Source organism: Setaria viridis, chromosome 7 (genome assembly GCF_005286985.2).
Source record: "Setaria viridis chromosome 7, Setaria_viridis_v4.0, whole genome shotgun sequence".
NCBI lineage: Eukaryota > Viridiplantae > Streptophyta > Magnoliopsida > Poales > Poaceae > Setaria > Setaria viridis.
The window spans coordinates 28,168,441-28,191,519 of NC_048269.2; the positions used below are offsets into that span (position 1 = coordinate 28,168,441).

The 23,079-nt window shown below is 49.5% G+C and overlaps 5 protein-coding genes and 1 long non-coding RNA gene across 11 annotated transcripts; 2 read left to right on the plus strand and 4 right to left on the minus strand.

Annotated features, from left to right (window-relative positions):
• The first annotated feature begins 830 nt into the window (after positions 1-830).
• Positions 831-3,810, plus strand: LOC117863974 (myb family transcription factor PHL11). The gene is made up of 6 exons (XM_034747924.2): positions 831-1,410; positions 1,961-2,037; positions 2,130-2,190; positions 2,285-2,360; positions 3,016-3,085; positions 3,177-3,810. Exons 1-6 carry the CDS (start codon positions 1,281-1,283, stop codon positions 3,597-3,599), a joined length of 837 nt encoding a protein of 278 aa, XP_034603815.1. The 5' UTR covers positions 831-1,280; the 3' UTR covers positions 3,600-3,810.
• On the minus strand, positions 1,742-5,884 carry LOC117863976 (uncharacterized). 5 transcript variants are annotated; one of them, XM_072294939.1, is made up of 4 exons: positions 5,434-5,884; positions 5,182-5,352; positions 4,632-4,762; positions 1,742-3,727 (listed from the first exon to the last, which is right to left on the minus strand). In XM_072294939.1, exons 1-4 carry the CDS (start codon positions 5,677-5,679, stop codon positions 3,706-3,708), a joined length of 570 nt encoding a protein of 189 aa, XP_072151040.1. In that variant the 5' UTR covers positions 5,680-5,884; the 3' UTR covers positions 1,742-3,705. The 5 variants fall into 5 exon arrangements, with proteins under 5 accessions (XP_072151040.1, XP_034603818.1, XP_034603817.1 ...); XM_034747927.2 differs by having other exon boundaries at positions 1,742-2,338; positions 4,595-4,762; XM_034747926.2 differs by having other exon boundaries at positions 1,742-2,341; positions 4,595-4,762.
• A 139-nt stretch (positions 5,885-6,023) lies between these two features.
• Positions 6,024-8,117, minus strand: LOC117863973 (ubiquinol oxidase 1a, mitochondrial). Its single transcript, XM_034747923.2, has 4 exons — positions 7,665-8,117; positions 7,368-7,496; positions 6,533-7,021; positions 6,024-6,408 (listed from the first exon to the last, which is right to left on the minus strand). Exons 1-4 carry the CDS (start codon positions 8,001-8,003, stop codon positions 6,349-6,351), a joined length of 1,017 nt encoding a protein of 338 aa, XP_034603814.1. The 5' UTR covers positions 8,004-8,117; the 3' UTR covers positions 6,024-6,348.
• A 2,898-nt stretch (positions 8,118-11,015) lies between these two features.
• On the minus strand, positions 11,016-13,774 carry LOC117865587 (ubiquinol oxidase 1b, mitochondrial). The gene is made up of 3 exons (XM_034749809.2): positions 12,272-13,774; positions 11,515-12,132; positions 11,016-11,403 (listed from the first exon to the last, which is right to left on the minus strand). The coding sequence occupies exons 1-3, from the start codon at positions 12,590-12,592 to the stop codon at positions 11,344-11,346; spliced, it is 999 nt and encodes a 332-aa protein (XP_034605700.1). The 5' UTR covers positions 12,593-13,774; the 3' UTR covers positions 11,016-11,343.
• A 30-nt stretch (positions 13,775-13,804) lies between these two features.
• On the minus strand, positions 13,805-16,706 carry LOC117865586 (ubiquinol oxidase 1b, mitochondrial). 2 transcript variants are annotated; one of them, XR_004642568.2, is made up of 4 exons: positions 16,003-16,706; positions 15,273-15,890; positions 15,028-15,173; positions 13,805-13,912 (listed from the first exon to the last, which is right to left on the minus strand). XR_004642568.2 is itself a non-coding variant. In XM_034749808.2 (3 exons), the coding sequence occupies exons 1-3, from the start codon at positions 16,339-16,341 to the stop codon at positions 15,114-15,116; spliced, it is 1,017 nt and encodes a 338-aa protein (XP_034605699.1). In that variant the 5' UTR covers positions 16,342-16,706; the 3' UTR covers positions 14,929-15,113. The 2 variants fall into 2 exon arrangements, 1 of the variants encoding a protein (XP_034605699.1); XM_034749808.2 differs by lacking the exon at positions 13,805-13,912 and having other exon boundaries at positions 14,929-15,173.
• Positions 16,707-18,048: 1,342 nt separating this feature from the next.
• On the plus strand, positions 18,049-19,346 carry LOC117865588 (uncharacterized). Its single transcript, XR_004642569.2, has 4 exons — positions 18,049-18,188; positions 18,287-18,320; positions 18,417-18,746; positions 18,975-19,346. It is a non-coding gene; the product is annotated as an uncharacterized lncRNA (long non-coding RNA).
• Positions 19,347-23,079: the final 3,733 nt, after the last annotated feature.

A 23,079-nucleotide genomic window follows, 5' to 3' on the forward strand; every position in this document is an offset into this window, starting at 1 on the left:
GATGTTTGCGAGTCCGGCCTGATGGCAACATGGTCTGTAAATGGAGCCATCAGGTTCAGGGCATCGGCAGATTGCAGAGCTGCGGTGGGTTCCAACAGCACTGAATCAGGAAAGTGACGCTGCAGCAACGCCAAAACAGGCGGTTCGTCGAATCTTCCCTCGCAGCCTCGCAGTTTATGCCACAAATTGATCGAAAACAAACAGCCAACAAACAGTATTTTCCTCTCACAACAAATCAGCCGTTTCAGCTTTTCAACCGGCTTATAAGCTGAAGCGAACAGGCCCAATGTGGCATTGTACGAAAAGAGCCACACTAGGGGTTATACGGAGATGCTCGAATCTACTGGTTTTAGCATTCGGCTAATCATCTGCGGCGACGATGCCCTGCTGGATGCGTGGACTCCGACGCTTGGAGGTTGGGATGGAGACTCATCCATGGGATCCAACAACAAGAGGAGGGGGGCGGCGGTCAGCGGCTCACACGGCGGCTCGCGGCCACAGCTGGCGCGAATATTCCAGCCGATATCAGCGCCCGCCATCTCCGCCGAACCTCCCGCTCGAGGGCCCCACCCGAGCCGCCGCTGCGCTCCCCGCGCTGCCGCGTGCGCCCCCGCCGGAATATTCCGCGCCGCCTGCGCTGCGTGCTCGCACGGCCGACCCGGGTTGCGTTCCGTCCCGTTCCCACGCAGAGATTCGAAACCGACGTGATCTGGCGGCAATTTTCCCTCCCTGTCCTTGTACCCGCCTTGGTTGGATCGTTCTGAACGAATCTGAATGCAACTACTTTGTTACTGCAGAATGAGTGTCTACATGTTCTTTCAGGATGAAGCTACTGACAAGACAGTATTTGAAACGGCAGGAGCAGGATCACACGGATTTCCTTTTCTTTTTCTTGAAATCATGCGTCCTAACTGTGCTAAATTTTGTTCATAATTTTCCTGTGCCGGGTGTGTCTCGTGTCTGAATCTGAAGGAGCGGCGGCCAAGTGGCTCCCCCGGATTGGAGGCGGGCGCTGCCGAGATGCCCGTTCGTTTCGTTTTGTTTGGTTCCACGCGCCGTTGCGTTGCGATGCGTTGCACCACCCCAAGCGCTAGCTGCTCAAGTCGTCCTATATTCCTCACACACATGATGCCCTCCTCCGCCACACCCTGCGCTCCCCACCTCGCTCCGCGCTCTTGTCCTCACATACACCTGTGCTCACGCTCGCGTTACACCGGCCGCGGCATCATCGCTTCCCCCTAGGACGTGGAGAGGGAGCGGCGATCGCCGGGAAGGAAGGAATGATGGAGGGGAGATACGGCGGCTGTGGCGGTGGGGCGATGTCGCGGGACCCCAAGCCGCGGCTGCGGTGGACGCCGGACCTCCACCAGCGCTTCGTCGACGCCGTCGACAAGCTCGGCGGCCCGGACAGTGAGTCCTCTCTTTCCTTTCCTTCCTGCTTCGGTTCCTCGATCAGATAGTTTACTCTGTCCTGATGAAGCCTTCTGGACCTGAAGGCGATGGCTCCTAAAATCCTCTGCAATCTGCTAGTGCCATGCTGCTACTACAGTGCAGAGCATGTAGGCGTGCATTGTTCAGGCCGAACTCTGCTCGGCTTGGCTGTGAGCTACTCAGCTACTGCCTGGTTGAGTAGTTGACCATAGAGCCTTGTGCAAGTTCAATACAGCATAGTCAAACAGCCTAAAAGGCACATGTATAATTCAATTGGCATAGGCGCAATGAAGACAGTTGACGAGAACACTGTCAAGAATTTCCTTTCGAAACAGTGGTAATTTTTCTTCAATAAAAAAAACAGTGGTAGTCACGTCATCTGTCATGCTAGAAAATAGATCAAGCGCAATTCATCTTTCCTTCTCTGAACTGACACTCTGTAGCTAATCAATCTCATGCTCATCTGAATTTTGTTTCCTTGAGCATATCTGTATTCTTGAGTAACCATTTCTTGTGCTGACCGGAACAGAAGCAACGCCAAAGTCGGTGCTCAGATTGATGGGCATGAAAGGCCTCACTCTGTACCATCTGAAAAGCCATCTTCAGGTTTGAGCTCTATTTCTTCACCGCTTTAGCATTGCTAGACACTTGTGCTCCATTGTACTAACAGATTGTGACATTGATACTGATGTGCATAGAAATATAGACTCGGAAAACAGGGAAAGAAAAGCACAGGTCTGGAACTTGCCAACGGTGGTGGTATGAACCTTGCACTTCGTCACTTTCTATCATCAGGATTTACCGAGCAAAGTTTCCATTCTTATCTTCGTACTTTCGCTTCTTCTGTCATCAGGATTTGCCGCACCAGGCCTCAGTTTTCCCACTCCAACACCTATTCCAGGTGTTCCTGCTGAAGGAAAGAACACAGGGTAACTAGCAATTACCTTTCGCTGTCCAACTACTTGCAAGTGATATATCCGGCCTTTGCGCACTACAGGAAGTCAACCTATATTTGTTGCAATTAGCATAATGCATTGTGTTTAAGTAGACAACTGTAAATGCCACAAAGCAGTCCCTGACAAAAGCAACACAATGATTGGGTTTCCTATCTGAACCTTAGTTTAAGCTGCTATATTACTTGCCCTACCCAACTCCTATTCTCACAGGCAACAACATCAGTTGTCAATCATAGTGGATTTCTGAAACATCTACAAAACAGGTATTATTTTGCTGCATGTATGGGACGTAGAAGCATAATCACAATAAGAGGAAACCAAAAATTGGATGAGTCAAAATCCCAAACCAGGAATCTGTCTATCAGTAGATAATAATATAAATGGGGCCCTGATTAGAAATTCACCTGCTAAGATCAAGTATTAATTTACAGTAAATGCAAACTATTTCCACTTTATATCTTCAAACTTCAAAGTTTGTCTGCCAATTTCCTTGTACAAAGAGACCCAGGAATGTGAATACAACTGATTGCTTTTCGTTATGTGACTAAATTGGACACCTTTTTATTGTTGAACTTTTATGGGTAATGGTTGAACTAACCATTTCTAAAATATTTTTTATGTAAATCAGAGAGATGCCACTTGCTGATGCACTAAGGTATCAAATTCAAGTCCAAAGAAAACTACAAGAACAACTTGAGGTAAGAGTAAGACAGTTTACATCGCTGCCATGAGCTTATGCACTCCAAAACTTTGTTCCTTAACATTACAAGAGCTTATGTCTGCAATCAGGTGCAAAAGAAGCTGCAGATGCGAATTGAGGCCCAAGGGAAGTACTTAAAGGCGATACTAGAGAAAGCTGAGAGAAACATTTCCTCCGATGTAAATGCACCCAGTGACAACATAGAATCAACCAGATCACAGCTCATGGACTTCAACCTAGCACTATCAGGTTTCATGGACAATGCAACTAGAGTGTGCGAAGAAAATAACGAACAATTGGTGAAAGCTTTATCTGATGACAAACATAAAGACAATAATTTAGGCTTTCAGCTCTACCAAGTAGGATGTCAGGGGGCAAAGGAAGTCAAATGGACACCAAAAACTGAAGACTTGCTCCAACTAGACTTGAATATTAAAGGCGGATATGACCTCTCCTCTAGAGGAATGCAAGCATGTGAGGTAGATTTGAAAATCAACCAGCAGATGATATAGAGATTTGTTCAAGAAGCTGACAGTTTTGGGAAGTTAACTCTTTGTTATTAGGCTATTTCTTTCCTGTGGGTACTGAGTATGCTTGTCCACAGCTCACAAATTTGCTTTACTCTCTGCTAATGTAAAATCTGCGGAAAGAAATTTCTGAATAAATTTGGGTATTATTTGAAAAGTTTGAATTCTACACACATGTAGAATGCAGATTGGTGAATGATAGAGCATGCGACAGTCTAGACTCAAGGTATACGCATATTCTGAAATGTCCTTTTTGTATCATATATCTGAACAGTGCATCAAATATATCCTGTTTTCATGATCAAAGAATATACACGACTGAAGCTAAAATGTTGAAGAACTAAAGTGTTGAGTTGTTGGCCTGTAGCCCCATGGTCTTAATATGCCAGCCATATGTACTTAAATATTCCTCCATTAGATCTGTTTGTTAGTGAAGCCTTTTCCATAATTAAAAATTATTCAACTATTAATCATCAATTAGTTGCAACCTATGTAATGCCGAGGTACCCATCTGACAAAACATTTTGGGTTAATATAGAATTAATCAAGTCACCAAGATGTCACATTTCTTATGCCGTAAGATTGTCCAAATATCTCTCTTGTTGCCTTGTCTAAACTGTATTTTAGCCTTACAAGTTACAACACTGGAAAATCCATAAAGGTCCTGTACTCCTATCCTATGTACCAGAAATATTGAAACTCCACTCCCTAAGTGTGATAACCAATATCAAAACTAAAATTATTTTAGTTGTTTATCCATGTGAGAAGGAAATCATCCTCGGATAACTGAATTAGTACAAACTGAATTAGTACAACATGTCAATTAATCACCTTATACTAATGTGTACAAAACTCACATACATGGAAAAGAGCATGTAAACAAAAGATTGCAAAAAAACAAAACTGTGGATATGCAGAGAAGCGACTTTTTACTTTCCCCACTTTGAGAGGATCAAGATACCAACTATTGTGAAGCATACCGTGGCCACAGATCCAATCACAAGTGCAAAGGCATACATCTGGGTTGGAAGGTTAAGTTTCTCCTGGACACCCTTCAAGCCCTTGTCAATCACCGGGGCCAAAGCAGTTGCACCAGCGACTCGGAATGGCCTTGTAACGTTGTTACCAGTCCACATTAGGATAACAATCTGACAAAAAGAAAGCAGATGAACATCGATCTTAGGACACTAACACTTCTGCATTTGGGGAAATATGCAGACAGTAACATGGCTAATGACCACTACAACTAAAACTTGGCACCTGGGAATAGCTAGAAAAAATTGAATCTAATACAGAAAGAAAATAGGCGTCTTTTGTCAAAGAACTTCAGATGAGCGTGAGCCCGATTTTGGCAAGTCATCTGCTAGCAAACAATCTCAGAACTGTTCTGTACCAACTTACAAACATCAAGGGTGCAAATGATTTCAGTTATTCGTGGTTGTCAACTGTGGACTTCTCCATCTAATTTGCCACTAGCAATAGCAATGGAGATCGAAAAGTGGATTGCAGTACCTAGCTGAAAGATACTACACCATCAAACAACACAGCAAAGCCACAGAGAACATACCCCGAGCAGAGCCTTGAGATTGGCCGCAGGGTTCTTGCCGGTGCTCTTCTCGTAGCCGAGGAAGGCGAGCACGAAGAAGGTGGTGTAGGTGACGGCGTCGAACAGCCCGTAGGCCAGCACGGCGGCCAGGCCGAGCTTGGCCACCCTGGCCCTCGCCTCCGCGCTCCCCACCTGCGCGCACATTCAGTCACACCGGATTCCCACCAAGCCAATCAGCAACTCCCCTTGATTCAATAGTGACCACGAACTCACCATCCACTTGGTCCAGAACCCACCATTCCGTCCGGGCTCGCCCTCGCCCGGGTCGGGGCGTGGGCTTCCGGTGGCCGACGCGCGGGGCACGCAGGCGAATCTGCTGCTCTCCGCGTGGAGTAGGGGTGGTGGCGCGAAGCGGCGGCGGCGCGGCAGCTTTGCTTGTCTGTGTGGCGCGGTGACGCAGGCTTGTAGGCGGCTTGGGTGTAGAGTGACCGCCTGGTGCTGCAGGTGAAGGTTATACATGGCGGCGGGCGGTGGAGGACGAGGAAGCACAGCAGATTGGGCGCCCCTGATGGCGAGAGGGGTGGGCGAAGTTTTTGTACGGTAGCCACCTGACTGCTACTGTCTGCCACTGCCATTTGGACAAACAAAAATTGCGGCCATCCGTTGCATTAGCCACCGTCCAAAGTGCATCAAACACCATTTTTTTTTTTGAAGTTAAGACACCCTAATTTTAAACTAAAGAAAAGGCAACCAATTATCACAATCAATCATTTGCAATCCAAGATGCGACCTGAGTGCCTGATGCAGAAATTGCACATATCAGATCAAAGAGTCAATTCAGCTAAAAGGGCCAACAGAGGAACTTCAAGTGAAAAGCATTCGCAATCCAAGATATGAGCCAAGTGTCTACATATCAGATCAACATCGGATAGCCAATTCAGGTGAAATGACAGAACAGACGAACTCCAAGTGAAAAACGCCCAAAAAGCACCTGTACATAGCTATGTAGATTAATCTTTTTCCCCCAATAAAAGACTAAGGTGTAAATAGGTTTCACTCTCAAAGAAATGGTTCAAACATATCCTGCTTGCAGTAGTAATACTCATAACTCATCAGCACGCTTTCCCTTAAAAACAAAACACTCATTTTCTTATTAGCGATGAAAAATTCAGCAGAGCGCAATCAGCCTCAGTGGTATCCGATCGGCGCAGGGGACTCCTTCAGCTGCATGCCCTGGCAGTGGATGTCCTGCACGCCACAATCAAAGACCGAATCAGACATCAGAAGTTCAGAACCAATCCATAAACACAAGTAAACATCTGTGACCAAATGACATGAAACAGTGATGCTGATATCAAGCATTAATTCGTACCGATGCGAAGTGGTTGACATCACGGTGGTGAGCCTCGTCAGCGCGCACCACGGTCACGACGTCCTTGAGCGTGGCGTTGGCGGGGAGGCGCCAGTAGTCGATGGCGATGGCCGGGGCGGGGACGTTGTCGATCTTGCCGGCCTCCAGGTCCTTGAGGTACTCGGTGTACGAGTGGATGGCCTCCTCCTCGAGGTAGCCGACGACGCGGTGCGCGAACTTGGGGGAGAGGAGGTAGCCGAGGAAGTAGGCGTTGAAGAAGACGCCCTGGACGGTGATCACCAGCGCGCGCTCGTACCACCTCGGCTTGGCCACCTCCATGAAGGTCATGAGGTGCATGCGCTCGTTCTCGGCCTCCTCAAGCAGCGCGCGGATCCAGCCGCCGCTCTGCTCGAAGCGGCGGAGCGAGCGCAGGTGGAGCAGCATGCCGCCCACCATCCCCGGCACCGCGGCCACGGTCTCTAGCATCATCGCCCGGCAGCCATACCGCCTCTGCAGACAATTCGCAAAATTCGTCGGTGTCAGCTTACAAGTTTGCAACACATAACCATGATGATCGGCCTTTGAAAGTACTCATATTATTTTCACACTAAAACGAATGGAACGTGTTCTTCTTCTAAAGTGATCAGTGGTAATTAAAGTAGAAACCGTGGTTGCGCTAAAATACTCAATTTTATCCAAGTTGCACATACAAGTTGCCACTTCCCAGAAAGCAGGAAAGCAGAACAAAAATATCCAAGCGCCATTGATACTTAAACCCCATGCCACGCCATGTAACTAGTAAAGCAGTACAGCTAGAAACACCGAACTGATGATCAATTGAACAGCAAAGGCGAACCTGGAAGAAGACGTCGGTGGGGAAGCGCAGTGACTTGACGGTCCAGTAGGCGATCTTGTCGAGCATCGTCTTGGGCTCGTGGTGCCTGGTCAGATCGATGGAGGTGTCCGCCGTGTACGTCTCCCATGGCTGAGGCAGATAAACAAATTAATCACGCACTGTTAGCATGACGAGTTAGCCCCGACGCTTGCTGCATGAACCGATCTAGAGATCCGTCCACCGCCAGGACGAATCGACAGGGGCAAAGGCAAACAAGGCGAACAATAATCAGAGCGTGTAGGAACGCAGAGCACGTACCCTAAAGCACGTCCACTTCCACTCGGTGCCGTCCTCCCGCACCAGCTTGTTCGTCTGCTCGATGCCCCAGTAGCTGTTGATCACCACCGCCTTCTTGTCCCCTCCGTCCTTGGCCGCCTTCACCGCCTCCTCCTTCGCCTTCTGCGTTGCTGCCGCCGCCGCGGCGGGAGAGGAGGAGGACGTGGACATCAACCGCACCATGACCGCCGGCGGGACGCCGTCGCAGCCAGCGAGCAGTGCCGGCCTCGCGGCCGCCGCCGCTGGGGAGACCGCCCCCGCGGTGAACAAGCGGGCGCCGGCGTGGCGGAGGAGGAGGGATCCGGCCATCCGGGAGCTCATCGCCGGTAATCGCCGACCTCGCGAGCCGCAAGTTTGGGAGCAGATGCGACGTGAGTCGTGGTGGGCCGCTTGTGTTGACGGTGATTGTTTTCTGGTTGGAGATTGGAAATGGAGCGGGGATTTTTGGGAGTGATTTTTATATAGGGTATGTGGGGCCGCTCCGTCAGCGACAGGCGAGGTGCCTTGCTTCCCCGGGCTTCCAGAAACTCAGGAGGTCCTTTCTTCTTCTCCAAGTCGACCAGTTGGATGTTAATTAATTACCCGTGACGATATTTTCTCTCGTTGGAAACAGCCTGTGATTTAGATTCACGTGTTTGCACGCTGAAACCTACTCTATCTGTTTGTGATGCGAAATTCGTACACGCATCAGATTTCCCTGCAAGACTTTTTCATTTTTTTCATTTTCTTTTTCCCGATTGATGATGATAGACAAAAGTGGTCTTATTTTTCTTCTAGTATTAGATGCTCTGTCAAAGTGATTAATGGGAATATATTCAGTATATCGGTTGAATATTCCTTTCACACCATACTAGTGCTACTGTACCAGTATATACGTGTAGTATAAAGAAATCAAAGCAAAACGGGACATGTTTTCCGTTCTGTTGTTTGTCTTGTTGACCAAGAAAAACTCCAACCATCCAAGACCAGGTTGTCAGTCAAATGAGGTAGCTACTAGTAGTTCGCTATATTTAGGATTTTTTATTTGCAAAAAATTGCTGTGATTAGATCCGTAACCCAAACTACGTACAGGAGTTTACAGGATAAACTAAGCATAAGCCAGAAACTTCCCGCACCTTTGCTTAATTATATTAATCCTTGCTGGCATTGTGCATGACACGCGAACCATTTGGCTGGATAGACAATCATGCTGTCAAATGATCGGCTTCGATTCCAAGTGGCAAACAAAGTAGTTAAGTTGCTATTTGTGTCTTTGTAGTGTAGTGGTAAACTCCTGAATCGAAGGAGACACCATCCACTCCAATTTTTTTAGCTCCGCTTCTGAACCATCTTGCCAAACATCTCTAGCTCCAACAATTCAAAAAAAGTGGATCTCGAAGCTAACTCTAAGTTTTTTCTGGAGTTCCTTAAAGAGTGCTCTAGAAACCATCATTTTAACTACCTCATGAAGTTATGAGGTAATTATCCACTAACACCACTATTTACCTATTTCTCGGTACCGGTACCGTTTCATCAGAAAATATTATTAGAAAGTCCGTCCGCCCCTTCCTCCGCCGCTACTCTTGGCCTCATTGGCTCGAGTCACCGTCGGTCGTCCTAACCTACGGAATGGATCCCCCTGGACACCCTATTCAAGATTTATGTCCAGATAGATTGGGACTGGACGGGTTTCAACACCCAGGTCGCCGGCCATGGCTGACTGTCGTCCATGGCGTGGTCGTCCTGTCTTGGCCGGTGGCCGTTGCCCGCTGTCCTCGTCGGCTTGAGTCGCCGTCGGCCTGGGGGACTTCCATCCGCCCGCCATTGTATCACCATGCACAGCTCCTCGCCTCTCCTTCCTCCGTGTTGCATGCATGCTCTTGCTGCCTAGATGCAAATATGCACCACGCACAGCTCATCCATCGCCAGCCACCTTTCATGCACGGTGCACCTGCAGATGCAAATATGCAATCCCAGCCTAGAGCAAATTGAAGGGGTGCGCTTGCCTTGTGGATGCAGAATCAAATTTTGGAGGGTGCACATATGGTGAAATTTTAAACCTAATCACTGATTTTTCTTTTTTTTTTGGGGGTGCATTAGCACCCTAAGGACACTCTACCTTCGCCCTGCTTGCTGCCCAGATGAGTACGCGATGATGATGCTGCGGTTGTTGCCGGAATGATTTACCGTTCGAGGCTTTTTATTGATAGAAGGGGATAATAATCAGATAGCCAATTGCTTTGGGAGCGTAACAGCCCTTCGTTTTGGCATGGTTAATCTTGCTCTTGGATCGATTCGAGCACCTAAATTTGCCCCGGGCTTGATCTTTCTCTTGGATCGATTCGAGCAGAGGAGGAAAGGACGGATGGAATCGCATGGGCAGAGTGAGAGCGTAGCTGCAATCGATGCTGGCGAGCGCGAGCAGAGAGGAGGTGAAAAGAAGGGATAAAAATGCAGAGGCTGACATGTGGATCCCATTCACATGTTTAAGAAAGATTATTCCTACCAAATCTATAATTTTTAGAGCTGGAGTCACATTGTTTGTCAAACATGTTGATCAGCTCCTATATTTTTTCTGGAGTTAGTCGAATAGAACTGGAGAAAAGTGGAGTTGGTGGAGCAAATCTATTTTTTCTGAAGTGGAGTGCTCCAAACAGGCTCCAAATAGGGTTCAAATCCTGGTGGTAGCAAAATTAGAAAAAAAAACTCCCTCGCTAGCAACCCGAAAAAAATAGTGGTAGGGTGCCGGCGTGTTGCATCTATGGTTGGTTTGGGTCCTCCTACTAGGGGTAGTTGTCGTGGTTGGCTAGGTCGACCCTATAAACCCTATAAAGGGAAGTTGAGGGGTTCGGAGATTTTCTCGACCGACTGAGCTGAAGTTTTTTTAAGTACAATAACGTGGGGTGGTCTTTCCCCAGCCAATCGAGTTTTTATTTGTATCTCCCTGATAATGGTAGCATGACTACTCACGCTATGGTTTGGTTCAACTAAACTATTTGGTTTGACTTGTGGATCCCCTAATTTGACGGTAGTTTGGTGTCAAGGATAACTTTCATAGCTTGCTCTATCCGTTGATTTTTCTCGTTTGCTAAGAAAACTCAACTCAATTTTTGTTCCTCAAATTTACCCCCTTATATTTTTAAATAGATGACATCATTGGCTCCTTTATGAAACTTTGACCAACAACATTTATTTAATGAATCAGTTGGGTACCACCGTGTCTAACATTTATTTAATGAATCAGTTGGGTATCACCGTGTCTAGCATCAAAGTATTTTAGATTTGGAGGTTAGGTAATATAAACCTCAATTAAGCAAAGGCACAGCAATAGGTTTGGAGGTGGAGAGATGGGAGTACACCAATCTAGTTCATTCAGACGTATCCCTGTAAATAATAAACGTGTGCTACTTGCAATGCAGGGCATATTTCAACTACTCGTACTGAAGAATAATTCTTACTTACAAATGTCTCTCGTTAATATGTACAGACTGACAGATTACATACAGACACAACCAACTCATTCGCGTATAGGTGGTAAATCGGACTCGAATGTGTGGCACAAACTATGCAAATACTGATCATTTACGCGTAAACCATGCAGACAAAATGATCCCAAACAAGGCGTCCGAGGGGTAGCAGGTAATGTCGAGCATTGCTGAATCGAGCAGGCCATGTCGACCGATCAGTGGTACCCGAGCGGCGCAGGCGTGTCCTTCAGCTTCATCCCCTGGTAATGGATGTCCTGCACGACGTATCCATCAAGACGAACCGGTTAATTAGCTGATGAGATTGGTCAAGTTTGTTCACAGAGCAGGTGGAAATCCTTGCAAGCTGCAGAGGAATATGCACGTACCGACGCGAAGTGGTTGACGTCGCGGTGGTGCGCCTCGTCGGCGCGCACGACGGTGACGACGTCCTTGAGCCTGGCGTCGGCGGGGAGGCGCCAGTAGTCGATGGCGATGGCCGGCGCCGGCGTGTTCTCGATGAGGCCGGCCTCGAGGTCCTTGAGGTACTCGGTGTACGAGTGCACGGCCTCCTCCTCGAGGTAGCCGACGAAGCGGTGCGCGAACTTGGGCGACGCGAGGTAGGCGACGAAGTAGGCGTTGAAGTAGACGCCCTGCGCGGCGAGCACGAGCGCGCGCTCCCACCACCGCGGCTGCGCGACCTCCAGGAACGTCATGAGGTGCATGCGCTCGTTCTCGGCCTCCTCCAGCAGCGCCCGGATCCAGCCGCCGCTGTGCTCGAAGCGGCGGAGCGAGCGCAGGTGGAGGAGCATGCCGCCCACCATGCCCGGCACGGCGGCCACCGTCTCCAGGAGCAGCGCGTGGCTCGCGTGCCGCCGCTGGAAGAAGAGCTGCTTGGGCACGATCAGCGACCGGACCAGCAAGTAGGCCAGCTTGTCGGGAAGCGCCCTCGGCTCGTGGTGCTTCTTCATGTCGATCGACGTGTCGGCTCTGTACGTGTCCCATGGCTGCACATGCACATCAACCAACAGCAAACGATATCAGTGTCAGATACTCAGATCACAAATCGGAAGGCGTGCACCGAGAAAATCGTGCGTGGTTTCAGTAAAAAAATGCGTTGGTTGGTCAGTGCTCTGCTCTGCTCACCCTGAAGCAGAACCACCTCCACTCCGTGCCGTCCTCCTTCGCGAGCTTCCGCGGCTCGATGCCCCAGTAGCTGACGATGCCCTTCTTGCTGTCCTGCCCATCTGGCGCCGCGGGCTTCGGCTTGTTGGTGCTGCCGCCGTGCTGCTCCGTCGCGGCTGGTTCTTTGGCGGCCTCCGCGGCGGTGCTGGACATCCGCGCGGGGAGAATCCTGGCGGCCGCGGGCACGAGCCCTCTCCCTGCGAGCCCGGACACCGGCTCGGCCGCGAAGAGGCGGGGACCCAGGTGGCGCAGGAGCGCGGCTCCGGCCATTCGGGAGCTCATGGTTGTGCAACTACAAAACCTGCTTCAGAGCCGGCCGGCAAGTGGCGCGAGAAATCTTCGGTGAAGGAACGGGAACAAAACTATCAGTGAGTGTGTTTGTGGCTGTGTTGAGATCAGATGGCTTAGTGCTTTTGCTGTTCTGGTACAGCGAAACATCCTTAGATTGTGGAGTGGTTTTATAAGGGAGCAGGGGAGGCTCTTGGCCGCTTGGGCTCCATCACCCGGCAGTGAAGCTTCTCCGACAGATCGAGCAGCGCCGCCGCGCGCGAGGTGGTTGCGCGCTGAGGCGAGCTCGATCCAGCCCGGTGCTACTATGATTTGACCGGCCAAACGGAGCACGACAGGTGGGCGTCGTGGCGCGGGACGGGGTATTTCTATTCTACTGCTCGCAAGGTAAACGACAAGGTCAGCGACTACTGTACGTAAACAATCACAATTCTATGACGCGTAAAAAAGAATAGGGTGGCTACCCAATGAAGCATGTGCCACCGTGCCAGTATAAAGTCATGGGTCAATACTAGAATCCTCCGGACCTCCGCTAAAAAAATTGCAATACAGACACCACCACCAGTAGTATAGCATAATCTTCAGGGCTAGAAGCCTTTTTTAGCTCATTTCAAAGACGGATATTTTAAAACACGCACTGAATTTAAACCTTTGTTTGGATAGTTCTCTATATGTGGTCGACATTTTCTTTAAGATTTCTCTCAAATGCCAACTGGTCCCTCAGGATTTGAACCCGGCATTATGCTTACACGCATAATGTTCTGTTCACAGAATCTCTCCACGGTGTAAAGAAAGAAAGCAAAGCAAAACTGGCGAGGCGTGCTCTCACCTGTGTTGTTTGTCTTGTGGATCAAGGAAGGCGTACTACACCCTTCCGCTACTTGCCACAATTAATTAGTGGACCCTTAATCTAATCACTAACAATACAGAACGTGATTAAAAGCGTACCCAAAGCATAAGCCAGAAACTTCCAGGACCCTACTTGCCACAATTATCCTCCTATCTTGCTGGAGCTGCCCTAGAGCTAGAGTGCAGAATTAAGGACGATGTCACTCTCACCACTTGGGCACTCATCAGATGAATATTTTTTGAGGCAATGGTTACAACATGCAGGATTGCAGGAACAAATCATATAAATCATCTAGTCTTAGGAAAGACTAGATGATTTATATGAAGTCTAGGTACTCTTTATGGTGTATCATTTGCGTAAGCTTTATGTGTCCATCTTCTGAACTTTCGCCTGGTTCCTTCAAGGGTATCTACAATAATCATCTCTGTGTGCGTTGTCTTTGCCTCTGGCGAAGATGCTGTCATCTAAGAGCATGGCAAGGTTTGAGTTAGCTCGACTACTCGAGTACCAACATTATCATAATGGTTTGAAGGCATCACCACAACAACGATGATAGGGTTGGAGCTAACTAGAGCAGTGGCAAAATTTTATGAATTTCTTGAAATTTCGGTCTTTTTTCATGATGGAAATTACTGTTCACCGAAAGATCTCACTTTTTAACTCAAATTTCGGCCGTAATTTCATGAATTTCGCTCATTTTGATGTGGACAAAAAAAGGGGAAACGAAATTTGAAACCGTGAACTCGAGTACCAACCTTACTACCATGGTGTGGAGTCATCACAAAGAGAAAATGGGGCAATGGTGCTTTTTGTTCTATTAGGTGGCCATAGACAGATGATTTAGATGGTGTCATTGACAGTTGCGATGACTGAAGGAGGACAATGGAAAATTGTGGTGAATCCTATAACACAACAACCTTCGATAAATTATATGAAACTTCATTAGAAATTTCTTATAATTTGTGATCCGACGTAACTCAGCAGGTAAGGTTCCTTCTCACCAAAGTTCGAGTCCTCGACTCGGCGCTAGTGATCGTATTTTTCTGAATTTATTTCAGAATTTAATCCTTGATATTCCTTCAGTGGTATGCGCCCGTCGATAGAGAAGCGTCATGATGCCTTCATCAATCTCGAAGATCTGCTGATTCAGTCTCGCGGAGGTGCTCATAGGGTAGGGTTGCGTGCATGTATTCACAGGGTTGAGGGCGCATGCGTGTATGGGAGCATCTGCGTTTGTAATGTGTTTTGCCAAAAAAAGAACTTTCTTATAATTTACTCTAAAAATTAAGTGTAAAAATTTATGGAGAAAAAGGTTTATGGAAAAAGTTTATAAAAATAGAAAGTTGGGGAGGAGAAAAGTTATGGGAAAGTTTATAAAAACAGAAAGTTACGAGGCCAGAATCATGAAGTATTTGTTATCGTTTGTTGTCACGGAACTTGCTCCCGTGCGCTAGATAGCTGGCTCCCAATGCTTAGGACGGAACCAAATGATGTTATTGTTTCTTATAATGTTTTCTTTATTTTAAATAGCTTTAAATATGTACAAAGTACAACCTATATAACCAACTGGTTCACTTACAAGTACAGTTGGGCGGAACCAGTCCTGATCTGCTAAGCAACTTCGGCTAGCACAAAATATTGCATGAACGATATGAGCGAGATAGATTAGTGATAGCTGAGTGGCGCGGGCGTGTCCTTGAGCTTCATCCCCTGGTAATGGATGTCCTGCGAAACGTATCAAACCACTAAATCAGTTCAAACTGCTCATAGTTGCTCAACACATACAGTGAAAATGTTCTTGGCGACATGGTGTATCGTACGTACCGATGCGAAGTGGTTGACATCGCGGTGGTGCGCCTCGTCGGCGCGCACGACGGTGACGACGTCCTTGAGCTTTGCGTCGGCGGGGAGGCGCCAGTAGTCGATGGCGATGGCCGGCGCCGGCGTGTTGTCGATGACGCCGGCCTCGAGGTCCTTGAGGTACTCTGTGTACGAGTGCACTGCCTCCTCCTCGAGGTACCCGACGACGCGGTGCGCGAACTTGGGGGAGAGCAGGTACCCGACGAAGTAGGCGTTGAAGAAGACGCCCTGCGCCGCGAGCACGAGCGCGCGCTCCCACCACCGCGGTTGCGTCACCTCGAGGAACGTCATGAGGTGCATCCGCTCGTTCTCGGCCTCCTCCAGCAGCGCTCGGATCCAGCCGCCGCTGTGCTCGAAGCGGCGGAGCGAGCGCAGGTGGAGGAGCATGCCGCCCACCATGCCCGGCACGGCCGCCACCGTCTCCAGCAGCAGCGCGTGGCTCGCGTGCCGGCGCTGGAAGAAGAGGTCCATGGGCACCCGCAGCGACTTGACCATCAGGTACGCCGCCTTGTCCGGGAGCGTCGTCGGCTCGTGGTGCTTCTTCACGTCGATCGACGTGTCCGACGTGTACGTGTCCCACGGCTGCACGAGTCGTCACACGCTGTTAGAGATCGCAATTGCTAAAATCATGTGCAATGCAAGCGTTGTCATGAAACAGAGTGTGGTTGCAGAATGAATAATGCGCGGCGCTCACCCTGAAGCAGGACCACTTCCACTCCGTGCCGTCGGCCTTCACGAGCTTCGGCGAGTCGATGCCCCAGTAGCTGACGATGGCCTTCTTGCTCTGCCCGCCGGCTGCCTCCTCCGGCTTCTCGGCGCCGCCGCCGCCGCCGCCGCCTGTGCTCCCGTTGTGTTTCGCACCGGCGTCCTCTCTGGCGGCCTCCGCTGCCGTGCTGGCCATCCGCGCGGGGAGGATTCTCGCCGCCGCGGGCATGACGCCCCTCACGGCGAGCCCGGACACGGCCGGCTCGGCCGCGAACAGGCGCGGGCCCAGGTGGCGCAGAAGCGCTGCCCCGGCCATGCGAGAGCTCATGGCTTGCGATCAACTAATCACGATCCACTCCTTTCCCTGTGGGACAATAGGCCGCTCGAAAGATCCCTTTTTTTTTCCCCTGCGAGTTTCGGGACTGCTGATCTGTATGTGTTTTGTTGGCTGGTTGCTGTTAACATAGGACGATGATGCTTTCCGTTGGGGTGGGGTTTTTTATACAGGCGCGTCTTGGCCTCGGGCGCTCGGCCGGGCGGCCGGTCCGGCGGGATGCTTCCCGGACGGAGCGCCGTCGCGGGCGGTGGCTAGCCGTGCTCTCCAAGTGCCGTGCCCGTGCAGGAACGCGACGTGACCGAAGCAACCAAGCAACAGAGAGAGACCAACCCACCAACGGCTGCGCGCGCGTGCGCGTGACCAGCTGAGCGAACCTTTGACGGCTTCCAGGGTCATTCGCGAGAACTCTTGATTGGTTTTGCCGTGGTTGACCTCAACGCGAGCGATGAGGTTTCTGCTGCTGCCTGCTGGATCCCATTCCCAATCACATCCGTTGAGGCGAGCACGGGGCTATGCGAGGACGGGTCCTGGCCGTCAGTGCCCGTGAGGTGAACGTGGACTAGTCGTCCTCGTCCGGCTGGCGGCGACTTGACCATTCGCCGTGGCTGGAAAAATGGCGATCGGATACGGAAACGTGCACTGGATCCAATCGGAAAGAAATGGAAGTAGAAGGCGGTCAAGCTCAAGCAGGTCTACTGAGAATTCGAGAACAGGTGGAAATTGGAATCGTTCTCATCGGTTGGGAAATTCAGTGTTCTTTCCAAGGAAATTGCTCTCTTCTAAAGGATTCTAGACATGCCATAAGACGAATTTAGCTTGGCCGAAAAAAGAATCAGGCTGTAGCAGCAACAGAATTTTCTCTGACGAATGCAGCAGCAGTCGTTTACTACTTTACTGCGAAGTTCATGTCTCAGGTATTCCAAACATGCTGAGCACTTTTGTCAGGTATTCCAAACATACTAGATCTGCATGGCCGCAGGCAGAACAATTTGTCATGTTCGAATTCGTTTGATCCCAGCTTGAGCACGCAGAAACGAATCGCAATTCCCAACGAACGAATTCAAATCCGACGAGGACGTCTGCCGAAGACGATCTCGACAGAAAGGGAAGGCGCAATGAAGAGGAAGTTGGTTGGTGAACAAGGAGAGACAGCCAGAGAGGGGAGGCAGAGGTAGTGCTTACGGGAGGTGCTTGAAGCCCTTGAAGATGAAGTTGGTTGGTGAACAAGCGACGGCATTGAGGCGGCCATTGTATGTGGGCGCGGTGCTGCTGCCTGCGTGCTCGCCGCCGCCGTCATTTCGTCTGCTATCTTCTACTCGCTCGAATGCTGGGGCCTCGGGGGGGTTGTGAATCGCGCGAATTCCCTGTATGGATGGGTCCTGGAGGCGATCTGCTCTGATCGTCAGGGCGGGTTCACGGCGGCCGGAGCCGCCATAGCCACGCCGACTGGCGAGGTCGTGGCACTTTTTCACAAAGTCCCATCGCGATCCAAATTAGGGGGGTTTGTGTAAATAATATTCATAATATTTTACTTTAACCCCCTATCAGGCCATGACTTTTTCCAACATAGTCCTCCAATGCGCTGGCGTCGTCCACGCTCTCTCCTCCCCGTCCCCGATGGATCCCGGTCCCCGTCCGGCGACGGCGACGGCTGCCTTGCCGTTGAGGATAGGATTCTTCTCCTCCTGGGTTGTCTCTTCCCGGTGACGAAGAGAAGCGGCGCGGCAGAAGGAAGACGAGAGGTTCCGTTCCGGAAGATGGCGGTGGGCGACCTGGCTACGGCGTCTCTAGTCTACCTCGCCGCCGCCGCAGACCTCTCATGGCACGCCGAGCAATCCGTAAGCGGCCCCCTCGCCCTAACCCCTGTTCCCCTCATCTTACGGCTGGATCGAGGATCCCAAACTCCGCCTGACCAAATTGCTGCCCATTTGCGCAGGCTGAATTCGATCGAACTGATGCTCATGTTGCACGTAAGCCATGCTCCTTCACAAGTGTGAGCTTTCTCCTTCCACGATCCCATCAATTGGGCATAACTCACACTATTCGCTGTTCTGTATACATTACAGAAGCACCAGATACTTGATGTGAATTACGGCATTCAGCAGTGGATCTACAGAGAATTGGTTCGGATAGCGGTTGTTGGTCAGATTGGATGTCAGTGTACACTGCAGAAGCTTTGAGTTAGTTTTGGATGCCATTGCCAAATGTCGGGGAAAAGAAGGAGCTTGGAAAATTGGAAGTGGATCCTAAATGTCCTGCTTGTGCGAGATTTGTTCGATGATGGTGCCAGACTGGAGTAGTATCTATTGTCAAAAGGCTAACGGTACTTCAAGAATCCACCTGCTTACAGCTTGAGGAGTGTGGCGAAGCGGTTTTCAGAACTGTGCAGCTTGAAGGTAACGCGAAGTCATTACCATGTTATGATTATGGCTTTGGTGAATGGAGAGTAAGAAAACAATTGAATCAGTGGATGAATTTCAGTTTACTCTAAGTAGCTGTATGCATTTTTTTTTTTGCATCACCTCATAAGCCTGCTAGTGACTGAGCTCTTAGATGGAGCCATTGGCCTCCATATTTTATTAAAATCAATTTTGATGGAGCTTACTCAGAAAGCAATCATACAGGTGGCCGGGGGTTTGTGCGTGATCAAGAAGCCCAAATTGTTGCTGGGGGTTCAGGAGCTCTCAGTTTCTACCATGTTTATGGTGCTCTCCAAATTGAAGCTACCACTATGAGTCATGCGATCTCCAGAGCTGCAGAACTGGGAGTAATTTGGAAACTGATGATGCAACTGTTCTGAAACCGGATGTTACAGCCAACAATTTCAACCTGACGGTGCACAGGGTACTATTTGGCGAGGGTGAAGGGAAAATTAGGCTTGTATTAGTGAGCTGTCTTTTTATTGAACTTGTAAGAATGTTGCTGATGCCACTGCTGCTCATGATATGCAGCTGGGGGCTTCGAGTAATGTATTCTGGCTCAACGCCTTCTCTGAATTTGTTACTATGTCCTTTGCTAGCACTGCCAAGCTTGTCATTGTAATGGAAGTAACGTGTTCAATAAATAAAATTTGAAAACCAGTGTATCCCTGATTAAGGATATATGCATCGGATGTTCCTCACAGGTCCAATATTAGGACCATATGGTGCTTGGAATTTGAAAGCATGCCTGATTTTAGGCTGCAATTTTCAAAATTCAAACTAGGTGCTGAATGCTGATACCTTTTGAGCTAGAGCGTCAACTAAAGCCAGCACCTGCTAATGATTAGGTGAATCCTACTACCAATCAGAAGGGTTCAGATAGTTATCTACAGTTTGAGTTCTTATTAGGTTGTTTTCTTTAAGTTTACAAATATGGCTTGAACACTTTTCAGCAGTTATTGCAATGGTCTTGAGCTCCATCCGGACTTCACCATCCACAATAACGATTTCGAAATTCACTTCTCTGTAGCAAAATCAAGTTCAGTTTTCAGGTTTGCTAAAACATGTAAGAATTAGGCAATTCAAATTATGCACCCTAGGATCTGTATGGTCCAAAATGTGCATGGAGCAAAGACAGAAACAGCTCTGATTACAGCAGAACCGTGTCATTGCCATGGCGGTTCAAAGACTTGGACACACGACAGGATGAGAATCATAGTTCGGATGCTGGAAAATAAGCATCGTAAATTATTTCATTTCCTGCTCTCGGAAAATCATGTGGACTATAATGATCACTTGAGCAGAACTGGCACCACTACAACTCTGCAAATTATACACGCCGAAGGACTTGACAAACAGAGCAGGTGGCTGGGTGGCTATGGCCATAGATGAACAACACAGAGGAGACGGGAGGCCGGAGGGAGGGGGAGATGGTGCTTACCGGACATGGTTGAAGGCGAATCAGACCATGAGGGCGGCGACGCTGTGGCTATCCGTTCTCGCCTCCGCCTCCATCTCGTCTCCTACCTTGTTCTCGTTTGAGTGCGGGGGATATGAGGATGTCAAGGCGAGCGGATGCTCCGGGTCGGTGGGTCATGGAGGCGGTCTGCTCTGAGCGCCGGGGTGGGGTTCGCGGTGGCCGGAGCCGGCTTTGGCGAGGTCGTAGCATTTTTCAGAAAACCCTCTATCGCGATCAATAATCGCGATCCATATATTTACATATACCCTAATTTGGTTCGTGATTAATAGCTGCGATCCAAGTATTATCAGAAAACCCCCTATGTAACCTGACATTTCGCAAAATAGCCCTCCTTGGCGCCCGGCATCCTCCGCGCTCCCCCGATCGCTGATGGCTCCCCCTCCAGGTCCGGCGACGGCGACGGCGACGGCTGCCTCGTCGTCGCGGACAGGCTTCCATTCCCCTCGGTCTCAAACCACCTGGTGGGGAAGAGAAGCGGCACGGCGGAAGGGAGAGGAGGAGGGTACTGTTCCGGAAAAGTGAGGTGCGCGACCTGGTGTAGGAGGCGCTTTACGCCTTTACGGCAGCTCTGTACTCTTCCTCGCCACTAAATCCTTCGTCAATGTCTACCGAGGAGGGTCCCTCGTCAATGAACAAAAATGAATTCAGCTCAAATTATGATTATCTGTGACGTTAGCTAGCTATGCATATGCTTGATGAACTTAGCAACGAAACACTGTAGGAACATAAGATGCAGCTGGTGCGAAGCAGAATATTTTTTTTTTTAAATGAACCGGCAGGAGAGCTGCCAATTATATTAAAAAGAAGGAGCTCTCAGATGGGAGGGATTACAAACTAAACACTCTAAACAAAGATTTAGAGAAAAAACAATTCTAAAACATCTCTTAGATCCAGCCAGAGATGATATGTGCTTAGCGCCCGCTATCATCCAGTTGTTTAACTCATCCTTAATTTTGTAGCGTATTGTGGCAACGGTAGACTCTTTGTGGTTGAAAATCCTTACATTTCTCTCCTTCCACTCCTTCCAGATTATCCACGAGATCAGCATGATCAGTGAACGGAAGCCTTTCCTCGAGTTGCACGGCCTACTCACCATGGCCGTCCACCAGTCCTGTAGGTTGTCCGGCATCGTCCCGTCCGCCGGCTGCAGAGCCGGGATGGCCATCCTTTCCGAAATATTCGTCCAAACCCTCTTCGTGAATCTGCATTGCGCAAATAGATGTAGGACTGTTTCCGACGACTGGCGACATAGTAGGCATGTTGTTTGGTTTGGCCATTGCCTCGCTTGTAATCTATCTGCGGTCCACAACCTATTCTGCAGCACTAGCCATGAAAAGATTTTGCAGCTAGTTGGTGCCCACACTTTCCATACTAGCATGTCAAAACTTGTTGCTGCCGAACCAAGGAAATTGTATGCTGACTTTGCCGAGTAGTTCCCATCTATGCTGAATTTCCATTGAATGTCATCCATGATCCCTGGGGACAGCTCGATGTCCTGGACCGCATGCCAAAGCGCGATGAACTCCTCAAGGTGGTGCACCGAGAAACTTTCATGCTGGATGTTTAGATCCCTGATCCAGTTTTGGTTCATTAAGGCCGCTTTCAATGTTCTAGTTTTCTTCTTCGATATTACGAACAGGTGTGGCGCCAAGTCAGCCGGCCTCTGCCCATGAATCCATCCACTATTCCAGAAGGAATTTTTTTCTCCGTCGCCATACTTATGGTCGTGGCTGCAGCGAAGAGGAGTTTATCAGTTCTAGTGCATGGGGTTTCTGACCCTATCTATGTTTTATCCGGCGCTTTCCACTCTTGCCACAGCCAGCACAGCCGGAGGCTTCTCGCAAATCTTTTCAAATTGAGGATTCCCAGACCCCAAGCCTTTTGGTCGCGCAGAACGAGTCCAGTTCACCTTGCATTTGCCACCCGTGAGAGCTGCCGCACCTGCCAAAAAAACCTTATGCGTTTTGCGTCGATTTCCTCCGGTACTTCCTTGGGAGCGTTCAGGGCGGTGAGAAGGTAAATTGGTTGAGAGGTGAGAACTGTTTTGGCCAAAGTGAGACGCCCTGCTGGTGCAATGTTTCGTGCATTCCATGCTGTAAGCTTGCCAATTGCCTTGTCTATGATCGGTTGAAAGTGGACGCGTCTCAGCCGCCCCGTGGTCAACGGCAAGCCCAAATATTTCGTTGGGAAATGAGCCCGTAGAGCTGGCATGCCACTAAGCACATGATCGAGATCAATCCCGCCGCATCGGATGGGGTCACCAAAGCTACGCAGTAGAGTGGTTAGAGCGTCGAGGTCTTCCATGGGTTCATAAAGGTTGCTGTGTCGTCCGCGTACATTGAGACTCTAATGTTGAGACTCCGCCCTCGCAGCTTGCTTATGAGGCCTTGCTCGGTTGCCAATGCTAGAAGGTTTCGCAATGGTTCAATGGCTATGACGAATAGAAGTGGAGATAGCGGGTCCCCTGCCGTAGACCCCTACCATGGTTGATTGGTGCATTTGGGATTCCATTGAGAAGTACCCTGGATGAGGAAGTTGAAAGTAGCACGGCTATCCAGTCACTCCACCGTGCGGGAAAGCCCAATCGCTGCATCAGGATTAGTAGGTAATCCAATCTTACGGAGTCAAAAGCTTTAGCAATGTCGAGCTTAAAAAAAAGGGCCGGTATTCTGTTTCGGTGAGAGCGCCTTGCCATGTTGCAAACTGTTAGAAAGTTGTCATGTATGCTTCGACGCTTGATGAACGCGCTTTGCGTCGGCGAGATAATGTCCTTCATGTGTGGGGCTAGCCTGAGAGCCAGGGCCTTTGTGATGATCTTTATGGGAATGG

Bases quoted from the DNA above. Each gene is read 5' to 3' on its own strand.
- LOC117863974 (XM_034747924.2), top strand. From the start codon at position 1,281: ATGATGGAGGGGAGATACGGCGGCTGTGGCGGTGGGGCGATGTCGCGG. The intron at 1,411-1,960 runs GTGAGTCCTCTC...TGACCGGAACAG, and splicing joins CAAGCTCGGCGGCCCGGACA to AAGCAACGCCAAAGTCGGTG. The intron at 2,191-2,284 runs GTATGAACCTTG...TTCTGTCATCAG, and splicing joins GGAACTTGCCAACGGTGGTG to GATTTGCCGCACCAGGCCTC.
- LOC117863976 (XM_034747925.2), bottom strand. From the start codon at position 5,679: ATGTATAACCTTCACCTGCAGCACCAGGCGGTCACTCTACACCCAAGC. The intron at 5,353-5,433 runs GTGAGTTCGTGG...ATGTGCGCGCAG, and splicing joins GGTTCTGGACCAAGTGGATG to GTGGGGAGCGCGGAGGCGAG. The intron at 4,763-5,181 runs GTATGTTCTCTG...TCTTTTTGTCAG, and splicing joins ATCTCAAGGCTCTGCTCGGG to ATTGTTATCCTAATGTGGAC.
- LOC117863973 (XM_034747923.2), bottom strand. From the start codon at position 8,003: ATGAGCTCCCGGATGGCCGGATCCCTCCTCCTCCGCCACGCCGGCGCC. The intron at 7,022-7,367 runs GTTCGCCTTTGC...AATTGTCTGCAG, and splicing joins CCACCGACGTCTTCTTCCAG to AGGCGGTATGGCTGCCGGGC. The intron at 6,409-6,532 runs GTACGAATTAAT...TGTGGCGTGCAG, and splicing joins ATGTCAACCACTTCGCATCG to GACATCCACTGCCAGGGCAT.
- LOC117865587 (XM_034749809.2), bottom strand. From the start codon at position 12,592: ATGAGCTCCCGAATGGCCGGAGCCGCGCTCCTGCGCCACCTGGGTCCC. The intron at 12,133-12,271 runs GTGAGCAGAGCA...GTGCATGTGCAG, and splicing joins GGAGGTGGTTCTGCTTCAGG to CCATGGGACACGTACAGAGC. The intron at 11,404-11,514 runs GTACGTGCATAT...TACGTCGTGCAG, and splicing joins ACGTCAACCACTTCGCGTCG to GACATCCATTACCAGGGGAT.
- LOC117865586 (XM_034749808.2), bottom strand. From the start codon at position 16,341: ATGAGCTCTCGCATGGCCGGGGCAGCGCTTCTGCGCCACCTGGGCCCG. The intron at 15,891-16,002 runs GTGAGCGCCGCG...CGACTCGTGCAG, and splicing joins GGAAGTGGTCCTGCTTCAGG to CCGTGGGACACGTACACGTC. The intron at 15,174-15,272 runs GTACGTACGATA...TACGTTTCGCAG, and splicing joins ATGTCAACCACTTCGCATCG to GACATCCATTACCAGGGGAT.